The sequence below is a fragment of the Octopus bimaculoides genome, chromosome 1 (assembly GCF_001194135.2).
Source record: "Octopus bimaculoides isolate UCB-OBI-ISO-001 chromosome 1, ASM119413v2, whole genome shotgun sequence".
Classification (NCBI taxonomy): Eukaryota; Metazoa; Mollusca; class Cephalopoda; order Octopoda; family Octopodidae; genus Octopus; species Octopus bimaculoides.
In genome coordinates this window covers 108,388,157-108,405,524 of record NC_068981.1, presented here as the reverse complement: position 1 = coordinate 108,405,524, position 17,368 = coordinate 108,388,157, and the positions used below count along the sequence as shown (strand labels likewise).

The window sequence follows — 17,368 nt, the reverse complement described above, 5'->3', positions numbered from 1 at the left end:
GAATGTCTTATTGAATATATGGAATATGTCTTATTGAATATATGAAATATTGAGTGTTCACTATAAAGGATTAAATATATAAAGGCGAATACGTATTTTCTATACCTTGTGGTATTTCATATATGTGTGTGTGTGTATTATTTATATACATATAAGAAACAGTGAGTGGTCACTCGACTTCTTAGAAATAGCATCCAAATCTTTCTCAAAGTACATCACCATAAAAATGGACAGTTGTATTTCTAGACTAACAAAAAGGTGGGCTGGCTACGAGTGTCCCACTCGTAGCCTTTGATAATAAGTGTGGTGAGTCAAGGCTAAGTTGCGTATAAACAACAATAATGTAATCTAAAACTTGTGCAAGTATTCGTGTACGGAAACCATCTCCGGAGGTTGTGGGTAGAATCTTTTCTTGGAATGAGTGAGAAAGCCGTCTCTTACGGTTGTTATACAACTTAAGGTAAACACGTGATGTTGTTTGTACACAAGCCAAACCTAAGTTAGTGTGGGTGGTAATGTTCAGCGAAATATAATTTAACGTAGTGAGTTGGAAAATTTATGATATTCAGAATCTCTGATTTCCATTTCCAGCACATATTTAACACATTTATTTGAAATTATAATACATTTAAAAAAAGAAAACAAACTTTTCTTGATACATGTAGTAATACATGTTATATTCGTTGACAATCTTCTTCTGAATATTTAGTATCCTAAAAATTTTCTTGGAATAATTATTGTAACGAAATTGAACAATCTATTAATTTTATTGGCACGAAGAAAATGGTGATAAAAGTTTAATAAGTTTCATAAAAATACATTAACAAAATCTGTCGGAATTGCGAAGGAAATGCACTGCGGTTCTCTATAAATAGTGCGAAAGAAGAAAATCTAGGTATCACTGCGCCACGTTACCCCCGCCATTATTGTAGAGTACCTGGCTACATGGTGAATTACTTTACTCTTTCAAAGTTAAGTATACTTTGATAGATTTCGTAATTCTGTTTTTTTTTAGCTCGATAAAAACAGATATAAACGTCTAATCACGAGTTAGTGCCATGGATGGATACTCTGATGATACAGACAAAGATATTAATCGGTTTAAAGAGGATTTAAGTATGTTTGAAGTACCCACACCACAAACATACTGGCGCGAGGTGACAGCCAAAAAATCAGACACATCTGCTGGAGAAGAATTTAAATGCAAACAGAGCCTATATATGGCACACATGCAGCAAAAACAGTCTGCACAAATGAAATATAGTCAAAAAACACTTGTAAGTTCAACTGGTTTCGGCTCCGGTATCGAACACCCTTCTAACTTGCTTCATCACCACCAACAGTTACATCAACAGTTAATGCACATTCGAGGAGATTCGAAGCCACCGATTCCGATCCTTCTTGGTCAGTCAAATTTAGGAACAACTTCTAATATGAAACCAGTAATGTCCATATTTCCTCAACCAGGTAGTAACTTATTACCTTTTCATACTCCGTCTATCACAAGTTCACCTCTTGGAGATCCAACATCGTCCTTGATATTTCCTCGCTATTCGGACACGGTAGGGTTAAAAAATTCTTCTTCTGCAACTTCCTCTTCTTTCCCAAGTAGTACTATTCCGCCACCACCACCTCCACCTTCATCTGCAGCCTTGGCTGCGGCAGCCGCTGCACATGCTTCACCTTCACTTTTACCTCTTCCAGGTATTGTAATGACGACATCCACTTCAACTCCAACTATGATACCCATACAGATAAATTCTAACCAGTCTTTGTCTAATGCTGCTAATACTAGTGTTAACACCAGGTCACAACAATCTGGATCGACTTTTTCTAGTCCCCGTTCAAGTCTAGGTAGTGGCGGTGGTGCTGATTCTAAAAATTGCAGTCCACGTACGAGTGTCATCGGACCACCAGCTCCACCTTTACCTTTGTCAGTAGTTTACGATCAACGAATGAGTAGTCCACGATCTAGTATAGCCAGTTCGAAATCTAGTGTTAGTGCTGGTTCAATAGATTCCAAACAATCTAGTCCAAGAGCCAGCCTAACAGGAGTTTTGTATGATCGATACCCTAGTCCTAGAAGTAGTATTGTTATGACGAACAACGAAAGGTCTTTCAGTTCCCATCCTGACACCATACTTAATTCGAATACTTACTCATCTCATGTTAATCACCAGACTATGATGGTGCAAAATACCAATACAGGCGGCGGTTCTCGATCAATTTTAACTGACAGCAGATTTAATGAACCGGCTCCACATATTTACAATGAGCTTAAATATCGAACTCATCCTATTATTGTCTCTTCTCCTTCGACTGACATAACTTCTGATTCCACAACACAGCCAATTTATGCTAATACTACTCAGTTCTTACAAACATCTGTAAATAATACTACGCAAAATCAAAGTCCCTACATCAGTGGAGGTATACCTATTCAAACCACTGCTCACAACATTCCTCGACCTCCTGTACCAGGTAATATCGCATCAATGAATTTGCCATTATATTATGAAACAATACCTCCGAAAAAAAATGGACTTTCAGATGCTGAAGAGAAACTTGCTGCCTTAACACAACAATTAGAAAATGATATGCGTATATCGACAACTCGTAAACCCGTTGATATCCCTAAGGAACCTCCTCCACCTTATCATGGTCCTCATAAAACTGAACCAATGCCTGGTAGTACATCATCAAGAATTCCTTTGAAATATGCCAATGCACCAACAAGTGTTGCGAATGAGGACATGGTATCTAATCAATTCTCGCAACCCAATTCAACATATATTCAACCGACTTCAGAGACTCTTCCAAAATTATCTGTTTCACCACATCTAACTTATCAAGTGACCCCAGGACCAAGCAAAGGTCCATCTGAAGCAGAAAAGAAACTAGCAGCTTTAACACAACAGCTGGAAGATGATATGGAGAATAATCCTCAGGGAGAGTACTATGGTAGGTTTAAAATCTTTTGTTCAACTTGATTGCTTTTAGAAACATCAGACATATTCATTGATTTCTATAACATACATGTTATCACACATTTTTATTGTGATTTGTGTCAAAATCAATCAATTTAACAACCTACCATATTGAAATGGTTTTTGTCATTTGAGTGAAGGGGAGGGTCCATAATATTGAGTTTGAATATTTATTGTACAACATATAATTATCATTTGAGATATAATTTCGGTCTGTAGTTCGTGAGAAATGATAGTTCTATGTAACATCAAGGCTGTATATCATAGTGGGTGTAGGGGGAATGAACTAATTTTGTATTTCTATTTAACTTAATAGAAGAGACGTAGTCATGAGCAAAAGAAATATTGGATTACCAGCTTTTTTTTATTTTTATGCCTGAGTATTTTAGGTTTTCCGGTGTATCATTGTGTTCCTGAGTAGGACATTTTCATTCAGGGGTAATTTATTGCAGCTGTTTAACATACCTGTCCTTAACGTGTCTTGACACTCCTCATCGGCTCCCATTTCCTCTTTAGTGTCAACGAATTCATCATCTCTCGCGGTTATGTACGACACTTGGTAGCTAACATGATCTCTGATGTTAAGTCGTTTTATAAAATATGTAAAAGTCTTTATTGATGTATTGAGGAAGGGTTTTTCCTCCATTTACCAAATTTGTATCGATAATAAAAAAAAGTAGCCGCAATGGTAGTTACACGTCAGAGAAATCTGCAAATATATGATAATAGGCGACATTTAAATAAGCATGAGCTTATTCCAGCCCCTTGTCTATGATGTTATATATCCTACATATACAGTTCTCAGTTATTGAAGTAAAACTGAAAGACCATAAATATGTTAGTAGTAGTTTTCAATTTGTTAATCACCTCAAAGTACACAAGGACCACTCAATAACAATTTCCAACCTGTATCTCACTACTCATCTATTGTATCTTCTGCTTTGACACTTCAGAATTCTATTATTCCAATGTGTCATCTTTATATGTTGCTAAAAATAAACGTGTACAAACATGGAGGAAATCTACATAACATTGTTATACTATGCAACTATGTTTCATGTTTCCCTTTCGTTAACTAATTTTCTCAAATTCTGGATTAACTATATCATGAAACTATAGTTTTCATTTTTAATGTTGAAAATATTCTAATTAAAAAATGTTATTTGGTACTTTGATGTTTCTGTATTTTGCTACTATGTCAGGTGGACCTCTCAAAAATGTTGTACTCTAACAATGAATTAGAACTGAAGTAGGATATGTGATTATGTACCAGGTGACAGGACAAGGTTCTGAAATGAAATCTTTTCCACCAGTTTCCCCTGACAATAAAAGGGAAATAGTGTCAGGTGTGTTTATCTTCAATCTGAGTACTTCGTTAGATGTTTGCACTGGAGTGAAATCCATTAAAAATACATATTGGTCAGGAGGTGGTGTTAAACCGAGTGGTGTATTAAACATACTCTGCTGAAGAATTATTAAAATGAACAAGATTAGTTTGCTAGAAAGACCGTCTTACAGGTCTTTGCCTTAGATAGGTGATTTACATTTTGGATTATCCAGAAAATATTTTAGTTTTGATCAGTTGCTAATTTTAAGCAGAGTTGCATTTGTTTCACTTCGGAATATTGCTCAAATATATGGGGTTGTGCTGCAGCTACTTGTAAACATTGAATGTAGTCTAGGCTGCATACATCAGCCCATTCAGTTGATTGGCAAAGATTCATTCAGCGATACATTCTCTCTCTCTGCTTCTTTTTTTTTTCTTTTACAATTGTTCCTGTTAAATGAATGAGAGAGCTTTTATGAAGTCTTTAGCCTGTTAGAAATAGGAACCATTCTCCCCAAAATGTTAAGAAGAAAAACTGATACATTGAACAATGTCTGTAAAAATATATAAAAAGAAGGCATGGACTGATGGTTGGAATACTTTGGTCATAGGGTTGCTGTATCAGAACTGTCTAGAGGCTACTTTTGAACTTTTAAATTTCATACAATTTCCATTCATGTTCATTTAAGGCACCTAACCTTTCTCATATAGACATTACAATTCATGTTGTACTTCACTACCAAACCCGTCACTAAAAACTTTCCTCAGTTCATCCTTATTCTCTTTTCCTATAAACAACAACCTTCAGAAGTCCTGATAGACATCAGCCACATTGAGATAAGGGCTGTCCCTCCTCCTGTGACTATAAAATAACAAATAATAAAATAAGCTTGATACGACATTGTGGCTGTTGAAGTTCTAGTCTCTCCTGGGCTGGGTTTCTGTGTAAGAATTTTATAAAAGATAGACTTATATCACTACCAGAAATATCAACATGATACTGAAAAAGGTATATAGATATTTTGGTGCATAAGCAAAGAAAGAATGAAAAATAACCTTCTGGTCTTTTGCTAAGAAGCTCTCTTTTGACTTTGTTACATCTCCCTTACACATCATTCCACAATGTGTGGTAGACTTATTCTGTAACTTAGTTTAATACCATCAGCTGACACATAGGGTTCCTTTAGTGGAAACCACTTTGTTGCAAGCATTCAGGCCACTTACAGTGTGAGGATCCTTCCTTCCTTCTAGCCTTTTAGGCATTGCAAAGTGTCATGAGCACTGCTTTCCCTCTTACTAAAGATAAGAAGAAATAAATAAATGAAGATGGTAAGAGTACTGATTTCCATTTTTAAATATTTTTTATGGCTTAGTTAGAAGAAAAAATCACTTAGACCAGATACCTACTTCAAATGCTTGAATGTTGCTAAAAGCACTCAAAGGTCCAGTTACAGTGTTAAAATGGTCATTGGATTAGATTTACCTCTACAAAATAACCTTATAAGTTTCATCACATTTTCTGTATACCCTATATCACTTACTCACTCCTTCCTTCCTTCCTTTATAATCCCATCTACTTCACTATCATATTGTACACATTAGCCAAATGTGAAACTTCTATTGTCACCCCATTAGGATAGCTGTGTTCTTCAAACCAAACTTCTAAACTTTTCTTCTTTTATAGGTATTTACTTCAATGTATGAAAATACACTTAAAATGCTATGACCACTTTACAACTAAAACATCCATAGTTTCTACAAATGATAAGCTTTATAGTCTGCTATCTTTCATAGTGACCACATATGAGGTGACATCAAAAGGTTCCTGGACTAATTATGTATAATAAAGAATAATTTATTTACCTAATAATAATTTATTTGAAATCATCTCCTTTGAAATAGTCACCTTGTGCAGCAATACACTGGTCCCAGTGTTCCTGCCACTTTTGGAATCCGGGCTGGAAGTAATTTTTTGTAAACGAGTCAAGGACCTTCTGTGGTTCACTCTGGATCTCGACAACGGTGTTAAAACAGCAACCTTTGAGCTGCATTTTCATCTTGGGAAAGAGATGGAAGTCCGCAGGTGCTAAATGTTGCAAATAGGGTGGGTGCAGAAGCAATATCATATTTTTGGTAAGAAACTCACATGTGAGGAGAGTTTGGTGAAGAATCCAGTTCTTCATGCTCCACAGATCCAGTTGTTTTCACCAAATGTTTTCCCTCAAACATTTCAAAACGTTACTGTATAACTCTCATTTGATGGTCTGGTCTGACAGAAATGAATTCTCAATACACTATACCATATTTCCAAGGGTGACACTTGTGGCAGGTCTTCCAGATCACTCATCATCTTCCAGGGATGTTCTTTCGCTTTCGAAGCATCTGTGCCACTTGAAACATTGCATATGTCCCATTGCCTCATCACCATAAGCTTGCTGAAGTATGCTCAATGTCTCTGTAGCAGACTTCTGAAGTTTAATGCAAGATTTTACATTGGATCTTTGTTCTTGTCCATGACAAAATCACAGACTACAGCATACATGTGATCACAAACACACAAATTTCACAACTCGCGAAGTAAACACAGCGATGTCACTTGGCACACTGCCTCATGAAGGTTACTGCTAGCTCTCACTGCACATGCAAGCAGAACTAGTTTGGGAACTTTTTGATACCACCTTATATATACACTGTAGCCAAAACTGTATTGCAAATACTTTTCCTTCATAACAAGAAATGCTTTTAGCTATGAACAGTTGTTGAGTCTATACAAGGCACAAGTGCATTAAAACACTGCTCACATATCTGTTGGTGTGTTTATATATATATATATATATATATATATATACACACACACACAGGTGCAGACATGGCTGTGGAGTTTTAAAAATTTGCTTCCTAACCATAAGTTTCAGGTTCAGTCTGCTGCCAGGCACCTTTGGCAAGTATCTTCTATTATAGCCCCGGGCTGTCCAAAGCCTTGTAAATGGATTTGAAGGATGAAAATTGAAAGAAGCCTGTTGTGTATATGTATGCGTTTATGTGAGTGATTTCATATTCCCATCATCTACATGTGTTTTGCTCACTGGTTGTAAACAGTGCCTTCACTTAGACGGTTATTTACTTGCAGTCTGCTACAAAAGCATGTGCATGTTATTGGACATGTTGCATGAATTTTGTAAACAAAAGATCATTTCACTGTTATTTGTTTCCAGTTCTTCATGTGTGTCTAGGCCCTTTGGTGTTTGTTAGACTGTGAGATTATTACCTCTCTTGGAAATAGGTGGGGATTGGCGACTGGAAGTGCACCTAGCTATAGAAAACTCTAACCGATGCAAGCATCGAAAGGAGATATTTAAATAATGATGATTCTAGATCACATCCAGACTGATAGACAATCTTTAATAGTATGGCCTGCTATAACCACTAACTCACCAGCATGCTATTCTCACTACTAAAATACTATAATGATTACTAAGCCACTGAATTACCAAAGTACCTACCATCCTTTTCAAAGCCCACTCTATGTACTTACTGCTCTTCTCAATTCTTACTGTACATCATCACTTTCAGATCATGTACGAAACAGTACTTTCTTCCTTGGATTTTCATGGAAATTCCTTCACTAACCACATTTTTTTCTGTAATCTTTTGGATGAATCTTACCTCATTCACATTAATTACACCTGTTTGAGAAGGTTTACCTTGGCGGTGGTCATTGCATGATCTTTTTATTTAAAAACAAATTCTCGCTTGTATCACTACCTTTTCTATACCAGATGATTATTATCCTTCAACATTATTTATAATTTATAGTCTTATCCTTTTTTCCATTCAATATAAAGTCTTCATTTACTTATTTGTATGTACAGACACCCTCATATGGAATCATTATATCTGCATTTCATACTAGAATAAGCTGGATGAGATGTCAAAGTTCAAATCAATTATTTGGAATTACTGTCTCTTAGCCCAGTTGGAGGGCCACATCTCACTTGTATTTGCTGTAACATGGAATTATATAAGGGATTCCTGTATGACTATTTTGTTTTTATCCATTTTCTGACATAGTCTGTTGCAGCTTTCAAATGTAATATCTTCTAAATTCAGCGAAAATAGTCACTATTTTTATTATCATTCTTATAGTAATTTTGTAAACATTTCATTTACACTGAGAACCAACCTAGAAGAAACAACTTCTACAGCTATGATAAAGGTGATCTGTCAAGGAGGTGGTTCTTTCAAATGAAATTGAGCAGTAAGGACTGAGCTCTATAAGGCAAAGTTCTTATTGTGTCATGATAAAGCATACTAGACCCTGCTTCTGCTCTGTTTATTTATTCATTTTTTTTTTTTGTTTTGTGCCAGACTTAATATGTGAAGGTGCGTGGTCTAGTGGTTAGGGTGTTGCACTCATAATTGTAAGATCATGGTTTTCATTCCCAGACAGGATGATTCATTGTGTTCTTGAGCAAAACATTGCATTTCACATTGATCTAGGCCACCTCAGTTGTAAATGAATTCCAGAAAGTTATCCTGTGGTTGCCTGGCATCCCATTCAGGAGAAAGTGTTGTAATCTCAGTGACTTCCATGCTAAGCAAACTGAGTTACACTCCAGCCTCATGAGTCCTAGGGCTCATGACAAACCTAAGTCTAGTTTAATACTGTCTCCTATTTGCTGTTTCAAGCATTTGCTCTGGGTCTCTGTCTTGAGTCAATTGATATCCTACATTGAGGTCTACCACCAGGTAATGCTGGGGTCTAAACCTGTGGGTAATGCCTTAAGAGGAGGCCATATCAGTTAGCACCTAAATCCATTACCTTGATGCATCTCCCCAACAAGTGCAAAATTTTGAGAAGCCCACATATGGCCATTGACTTCCATCTTGGCTACTGACATGGTTGTCTTTTCATGGGACTGAGATACCTGATGCTTTGCTGTACTCAAGATCTGTCCTTCACTACAGAAGTGTTAAGGCCACTCTGTCTGGTGAAGAGGATTGACCTGCAAGAGTTGTGTACCTATGTCACATAAAAACACTCATGTGGTGCCATGTTAAAAGCATCCAGCACACACTGTAAAATGTTTGGCATTAGGAAGGGCATTCAGCCATAAAAACCAGGCCAATCAGACTGAAACCTGGTACTGCTCTCCAGTTTGCTAGCTCTTGTCAAACCATCCAACCCATGCCAGCATGGAAAATGGACATTAAAGGATGATGATGATGATAATGAGTCTTGCTTTTCCTGTTTTCTACAAATAAACATCCAGTCACTTCAAAAGAAAGAAAAAGAAAACAAATAGCAAGAAACAATACTGGACATTTTCTCCCAAACCATACCCTACCATCTTTGGAAAAAAGACTTGTTTCTTTATTGCCCACAAGGGGCTAAACATAGAGAGGACAAACAAGGACAGACAAAGGGATTAAGTCGATTACATCGACCCCAGTGTGTAACTGGTACTTAATTTATCGACCCCGAAAGGATGAAAGGCAAAGTCGACCTCGGCGGAATTTGAACTCAGAACGTAACAGCAGATGAAATACTGCTAAGCATTTCGCCTGGTATGCTAACGATTCTGCCAGCTCGCTGTCTTAAAAAACGAAAAAAGACTTGTTAGATAATGTAGTCTGGGGATACACTATATCTGAAAAATTATGGTATTGTTGTAGTTGGAATGCCATTGGTCAGAGGTTTACGCAGTCAGGATTGGCTGGGGCAATACAACAATATTGTAAAGTCACGTTTTGGTATTTTTAACTAGTTGCCATTGGATATATTTGCAGTATTGGCAATCAGTTTTCTTTATAAGAAACTAGCAGAGGCACCCGGCGTTGCTCGGGAATGAAATTGTTGCTTATATACTTGAAGAAAAAAAGGCAAAATATGCTGTATAGAAATTTGAGGACATTCTGTAGATGGACTCTCAGATGAATGATGGCTGGGCGCCTCTCATGAATGGGGAAAATTGAAGATGTGCCAAAAAGCCTCATTGGTACTTGGAAACTTTTACGAAAATTAAAATGGGGATTAAATGAAAAAAATGATTTACGTGAATATCCTCAGAAGAGTAATTGAAATAAATGGCGATTGTGGAACCCCCACGCACACGCGCGCATACACGCGTGTGTCTTTGTAAATATGTTTGTATACATCTATGTATGTGTGTGTTTGTAAGAGGCAGTGTGAGTGAGTCAAGGGGTGTGTGTATGTGTGTGAGACAGAGTGAGAGAGCGGTGTGTATGTAGTATTTACTCTCTCTCTCTCTCTCATACACAGGAACACACAAAATAGAGAGTGAAGCTTTTTGCGATTGTTACATCAATACCGGAGCACGCGCGCGCGCATACACACGTCTGTCTTTGTAAATATGTTTGTATACATTTATGTATGTGTGTGTTTGTAAGAGACAGAGTGAGTGTGAGTGAGTTTGTGTGTGCGTGTGTATGTGTGTGAGACAGAGTGAGAGAGCGGTGTGTATGTAGTATTTACTCTCTCTCTGTCTCTCATACACACGAACACACAAAATAGAGAGTGAAGCTTTTTGCGGTTGTTACGTCAATACCGGAAGTTGACATTGAGGAACCTTTTTAAAGAAGTGAATCTTAAATATAAAGCAATATTATTTATTTTTAATTAAAAAAATCAAATGAAGAGCCTAAGATTTATCCGAGGTCAAATTATTCATGCATTACAAGTATGGAAGCATTTAGTGAAGTCGATTTCACGTGAAAAGCGATTACACACACATCTCTGTTTTATATATAGTATAGATATAGATTAAACATAATGCTAGTCATAAAATACTTATTTCAAGAATGTACATCAATCCAATGTACTATTTAAAGTGTTTCCTTTCACATTTATATGATTATCATTGGGGTTTTCTTTTATTCCATTTTTTTTTCATACCTCTGCTACCACCTTCATTCATGAAGCATGAGTATTTATGCTTTCTGATTGAAATATTAAACATATTTTACCAGAATACCTGGAGTGTTAACTGACTTTTCATTTCTCACTGTCACAATTGTTTCTTTTGTTCATATAACAACAAAGTAAATAATTCACAATATGTAACCAACATAGTCCTTTGGCTTTGTGAAATTTAACACATTCCAAGTGTTCTTAACAACTTGTCTTGCTTTTCACTTTGAGTTCTTTTTAAAATTATAGTAAGATCTTACTTGCTATTTTTAAGATATTTATAGTATTGGTCTCCAGGAATGAGGGAAGATTAGATTATATATTTAACTTTTATATATCCCTATAAAGATAGCAAAACAATTCATCACGTTTTATGTCAGATATTATGTTTTATAAAAGACAATAAGAAATTATTGTGGAAAATATAGGAATATGAATGATTGCTACCAGTTTTGATTGTTTTTGCACACATACTGATGTTTGAGAAATAATTTATGTAGATAGGAAACTAATATTAGTAGACAAAGTTAAGATTAACATTTCTGTTAGATCACTTTCTATAATTTTAGACTCAGATTAGTCTTGGTAATAATAACTTATAGAGATGATGACAATGAAGTTCACTTCAGTGTTAAAATAAGAGGACAATAAATTAAGAAGAAAAAAATGTAGAGCTGCAAAAAAAAATATGTGATATCTGAAAATATCAATGTAAATAAATGGTATTGAATTCAAGCAACACATAATCTTTGTGCTGTGGTTATTTACCACAAATGCTATGTCCTTCATATTAAATAAACAGACATTGAATTTGTTGAAAATCTTTGAAACTTTTATTTGAAATCATTATTTTCTGTTTTCTATTGAAATACAACAGACATCCTATGTGTAGTAAGAATTACATGACCTCTAGCATGTCTATAACTGATGAATGAATTAAGCAGTGTATTTAGAATTTGAAATAATATTTGTATAGTTGCAAGAGTAAATAAATTTTGGCATGAAAGTTTACTTGTATTTATGATTTCCAATCCTAAATAATTGTGAAATTTAATAAAGTGTTGAAATGAAAATAAATGATAGATTAAAGTCATTCATTTACTCATCAACTTCTGCAGCAATTCCATTTGCTTCATCTTAGTTCTCTTTGTTTATTGCCTGCTTGTCGATAAGCAAAGGTCTTATAGTTTTAGGTGTGTTTGTGTGTGAGAGAACTCAGAAAAATATATAATTTAACTTGTTGATGGAAATTAAAGTGTACAAATGTAGCAATAGGATTTATCCATCAACAAGCAGAGTTGCATGGAATTTGGCATCAATAGGTGTGTGTTGCAGAAAAGATCGGTCTCCTTATGGACTGAAAAGAATTTTACCATTTACTATCCGACAGTAGTTAACCTAATTCTGGGTAGCGTTGGAGCTTAAAGATTATCATCATTGCCAGACATTGTCCATTTTTACAGCGGAATGAAAGCTTCTGCATAAATACCTCCTTCAGTGTAGCTTTGTCTTTTATTTTATCCATGTGACTAAACATTGTAATATCTGACTTGACAATGACAATCATCCTTAAACAGGCTGTTTTCTAAGTACCAACCTACAACCACCTTGCAGCACTTTTTGTTTTTTTAGTGACATGTATAAATCAAACTAACAAAGCAGCTTCTGTGTGATTACTCAACCCTTTAGAAACAGTGGCCCTGTCTTGTGAACTGCACATTACTGTCTTTAAAAAATGGCAGTACTTATTGGATGATGTCTTATATATGCTATCTGGATAAAAGATTTGATAGTTATGCCTTTGATATAGCCTGCTACAGCACTGCTAACCCTAGGCTAAATAAATTAACATATTTACATGCCATTTAGAATATTCAAAGAAAAAAATGATTTTGATTCAATTTTAAAATTTTATATCTGAATGACAGTTTTTTTTCTTTTTGCTTAAACATTTTTTTGTCCTATATAGAATAGTACTTTGTAAATTGAATTTTCAACATTTTAAAGCAAATAAATTAAGATATATCACCAAATCCAAAATGGTAATTTATGTAAGCAAAAAATACCGTTATGTATGAAACAGTACTTTCTTCCTTGGATTTTCATGGAAATTCCTTCACTAACCACATTTTTTCTGTAGTTATCTTTCGGATGAATCTAACCTCATTCACATTAATTACACCATTTATTCTTATATTTATAGGTATTTTCAATGAGTCTGTGTGCTTATGCATGGGCATGCTATGGCAATGATAAGCTTTGGTGATCAAAAGCAAAATATATTTCATTTATATTATATAAATTATTGGTCATAGCCTATTTAGAGTAGAGTAATATAATACAGTATTCATACTGTATAGGATATAAACAAAAGTCCATGCAACTTTCTCTTTTCAGAGATAAATAACATTCAAAATTTGAGTCTTGTACTTAAGTTTGCATTAAATTATCTTATAGCAATCAAAAATCAAAACTAAATAATTGAGAGGCAATATAAAAATATTTTAGATTTGATTACCTAATTAGTTCTAGTTGTGTGGCAAGAAGGGGAAATTTTTATCTATAACTTATAATTACTTGGTGTATTATAACATTTTATCTTTTTGATGACAAAAGAATTCTTTGTATATAAAAATGAAGCTTACATTTGTGTAAAAACTAATGATTGTGGGATATAACCTGTGAAGTCAAAAAGCCTACATAGTAAAGATAATGAATCATCCAGTCATATTTAGCATCACATTGTGTTTCTCTGTTTCTTGTTTCTACAGATTTCAGTGACTTTCATTTTGCTTCATTTACAGTTAACCTTACATATTTGTATTGTCCTCTAAATCTTTCTCCATCATGGATCCCATCAACAAGTTTATAACAAACTTTTTTCAGTTGTGACCCTTATTTTATCTGTTATCATTTCCATACTAATATTCACCTTCTAACTTCAACACACACACATAAATGAAATGTAGGAGAAGACACAAACCAAGTAAACTTCACACTCACCAGAAAAATGGGAAATACAGAGGTTGTGAATACTATGTATTTCCCTGGTGAAGAATGTACTACTCAACATAGACTAGTGGTTAGTGACAACTGAATAAGAGCTAGACAGAGACAAATGCAGAAGACAATTTAGAGAAAGATGGTATGGAAGCTGAAAAATCACTATGCCAGAAATAGATTAATTTGTTGAGTAGGAGATAGACCTTTAACATAGAGGACAACTGATAGCTTCTACAAGACAACTTGCTGTGAGCTAAAGAGCAGTTTTGTGGATGGAGCAAAGTTCCAGCCAGATGATATGGAGATGTGATAGCAGAATCATAAAAGCTAAGAGAGAGGCCTGGAAAGAAAGGAAGAAAGTGAGAGTGTAAGAAACAATGTCAGGTAGCTAGATGAGAAACTAAATATCATATATACTTAGCAAAGACAGAAATTAATGAGAGGTTTGCTAATGTTCTGGATATGAGGATCAGAGGTTTGGTTTATTCCAGATTGCAAAGTAGTGTCTGTAAGAATAAAGATGTTGTAAAGTGTGTGTGTGACAATAGTGGTGTCCTCACTCTCAATAATAATGAAAAGGAAATGCTACTTCAAGAGGTTGATGAATGAGGAAAATGAATGAGAAAGAGAGAGGGACTAACTATTGAAATTGAAGGCTAACAGTTGAAATAGCCATTAGCCCTTTAGCATTTAAACTGGCCATATCCAGCCAAATTATTTTACATGCTTTATGCTCGAACTGGCCAGATCTGGCCTCTCCCATAATGTCATTCTAAAAATAAACAGTCATATCAAAATCTTAAAGTGACAAGATAATGCTTGAATAATTCAAAACAACATGAATTAATAAGTATTACATTTGACAGAATAATCTGAATACTAAAGGGTTAAGGAGGATATGAGGGCAGGGAAAGCAGCTGGAGCATCAAGAATAATTACTGATATGTTGAATATATAAAAAATGAATAAAGATGGAGATGGATGCAATATGGCTGATGTAAAGAAGAGATATGAATGATTTATGAGTTCTTGAGTAGAAGTGATAGAAGACTGGCCAACTGATAGCCCTTCCCCAATATGGTCCCTCTAGAATTCCTACAGTGATAGAAAAGGCAGAAAGGAAAAACATGTTAGGATGGAGTGTGTTGCAAGACACTTCATGCCAGTCAGTTGAGTGACTCTTTCTGGATGTGGTCGGAGATACCTGTTTATGTTTTGCATAAGGTTAACATTTGCAGGGAAGAGTTACAGTCAATTGAACTACCAATTACTGGTATTATTTTATTGAATCCAAAGGGATGAAAATCAATGTTGACAAAGATCATCATCATATGTCCGTTGTCCATGCTGGCATGAGTTGGATGGTTTGACTGGGGCTAGCAAGCTAGAAGGCTTCACCAGACTCCAGCCTGATTTGGCATGGTTTCTATGGCTGGATGCCCTTCCTAACTCCAACCACTCCAAGAGTATAATAGGTGCTTTTACATGCCACTGGCATGGGTGTCATTTGCAGGACACCAGTATCTGCCACAACTGCAATTTTACTTGGCTTTATGTGCCACCAGCATGGGTGCCAGTTATGTAACACCAGCATTGGCCATGACTACGATTTTACTTGGCAGGTCTTCTCAAGCACAGCATATTCCAAAGGTCTCAGTCAGCAGTCGTTGCCAACCACTTATCTCATCTATCCCTAGTTTCCGCATTGACAACCAGATAAGGGATTGGGGGACCCTGTCAAAGGTTTTCTCCAAGTCAACAAAAGCCAAGTACAGATGTTTATCTTTGGCTATGCATTTCTGCAGCTGCCTAACCAGAAATATAGCATCAGTGGTGTTTCTCCCTTGCACAAAATCAAACTGCATCACATCTAGACTAATTCTCCCCCTAATTAGTTGGACTATGACACTCTCCGTAACTTTCATCACCTGATCCAACAATTTGATACCTCTGTAATTATTTCTATCTAAGGCATCACCTTTACCTTTGCAGCAGTTGATTATTGTGCTGCTTACAAGTGACTAGACCATAACCTACATCACCAGATATTTTGAGCATCTCAGCGGTAATTCTTGATGGGCTGGGGGCTTTCACTGTCTGCATATCCTTAATTGCTTTATCTATCAAGGTACTGTTTATTTGGATAGCTGGTCCCTCAGTTGGGTTGACATTTGGCAGACTCTCCTCCTCCAGTTCATTCTCCATGTTCAGCAGTCTTTCATAATGACATTTCCAAGCTTCTTTCTTTGCAGAATCATTAAATGCAAGTGAACTATCATCCATGTGGACACAAATCTCTCTTATGACATCACAGTTTTCTCTCACATGCTGTCTTGCAATCCAAAATACTTCAAGTTTTTGGTCCTCACGTCTGGTAGACGGTATTTGAATTAAAAATGTAGAGAAAACAGCTAAAAACTGCAGTTCAGATTATCTAAAATTTCTGCTCCTTTTCCTCAAATGTTTGGCCAGCTAAGATTTTTCACCTACAATTTACAAAGTTTTATATTCAATATTTAATATAACCTGAACATTGCTATTTAACTAGAGATTAGAAAGAGTAGAGGCAATCTCAGGAATGCTAGAGGTTAATTGATCATGAGGTTGATGAGGAAACAAAAGTTAGAAAAGATGGGGAGAAATATTTTTTGCATAAGACAAAAATATTGAAATATCCTTTTATGTCATGTCTTATTTCAGTGAAAAATCCTGTATCTTGACTTGTTAAAACCATATTCAAAGAAAGTTTTTATTCATTACTAATAAATCTATTTCCACGTTGCCAGTGCCCCCGGACTGGCTCTTGTGCGGGTGACACATGAAATCTTTCGAGCGGGATCGATGCCAGTGCCCCCGGACTGGCTCATGTGCGGGTGACACATGAAATCTTTCGAGCGGGATCGTTGCCAGTGCCCCTGGACTGGCTCATGTGCGGGCGACACATGATATCTTTCGAGCGAGATCGTTGCCAGTGCCCCTGGACTGGCTCTTGTGCGGGTGACACATGAAATGTTTTGAGCGGGACGGGAAATCTTGTGGTGACACATGAAATTTCTTCGAGCGAGATCGTTGCCGGTGCCCCTGAACTGGCTCTTGTGTGGGGTTGTTGTAGGATTTTTG

At 35.9% G+C, this 17,368-nt stretch overlaps 1 protein-coding gene across 2 annotated transcripts in view; it reads left to right on the top strand.

Moving 5' to 3' along the window:
• Window positions 1-397: 397 nt before the first annotated feature.
• LOC106881156 (Wilms tumor protein 1-interacting protein homolog) overlaps window positions 398-17,368 on the top strand; it is a 100,961-nt gene continuing 83,990 nt past the window's right edge. Inside the window, exon 1 of one of the 2 annotated variants that reach the window (XM_052969154.1) lies at window positions 398-2,961. In XM_052969154.1, coding sequence (XP_052825114.1) covers window positions 1,059-2,961 — 1,903 coding nt within the window. In that variant the 5' untranslated portion in view covers window positions 398-1,058. The remainder of the gene's footprint in view (window positions 2,962-17,368) is intronic. The other variant, XM_052969151.1, reaches the window with a different exon arrangement.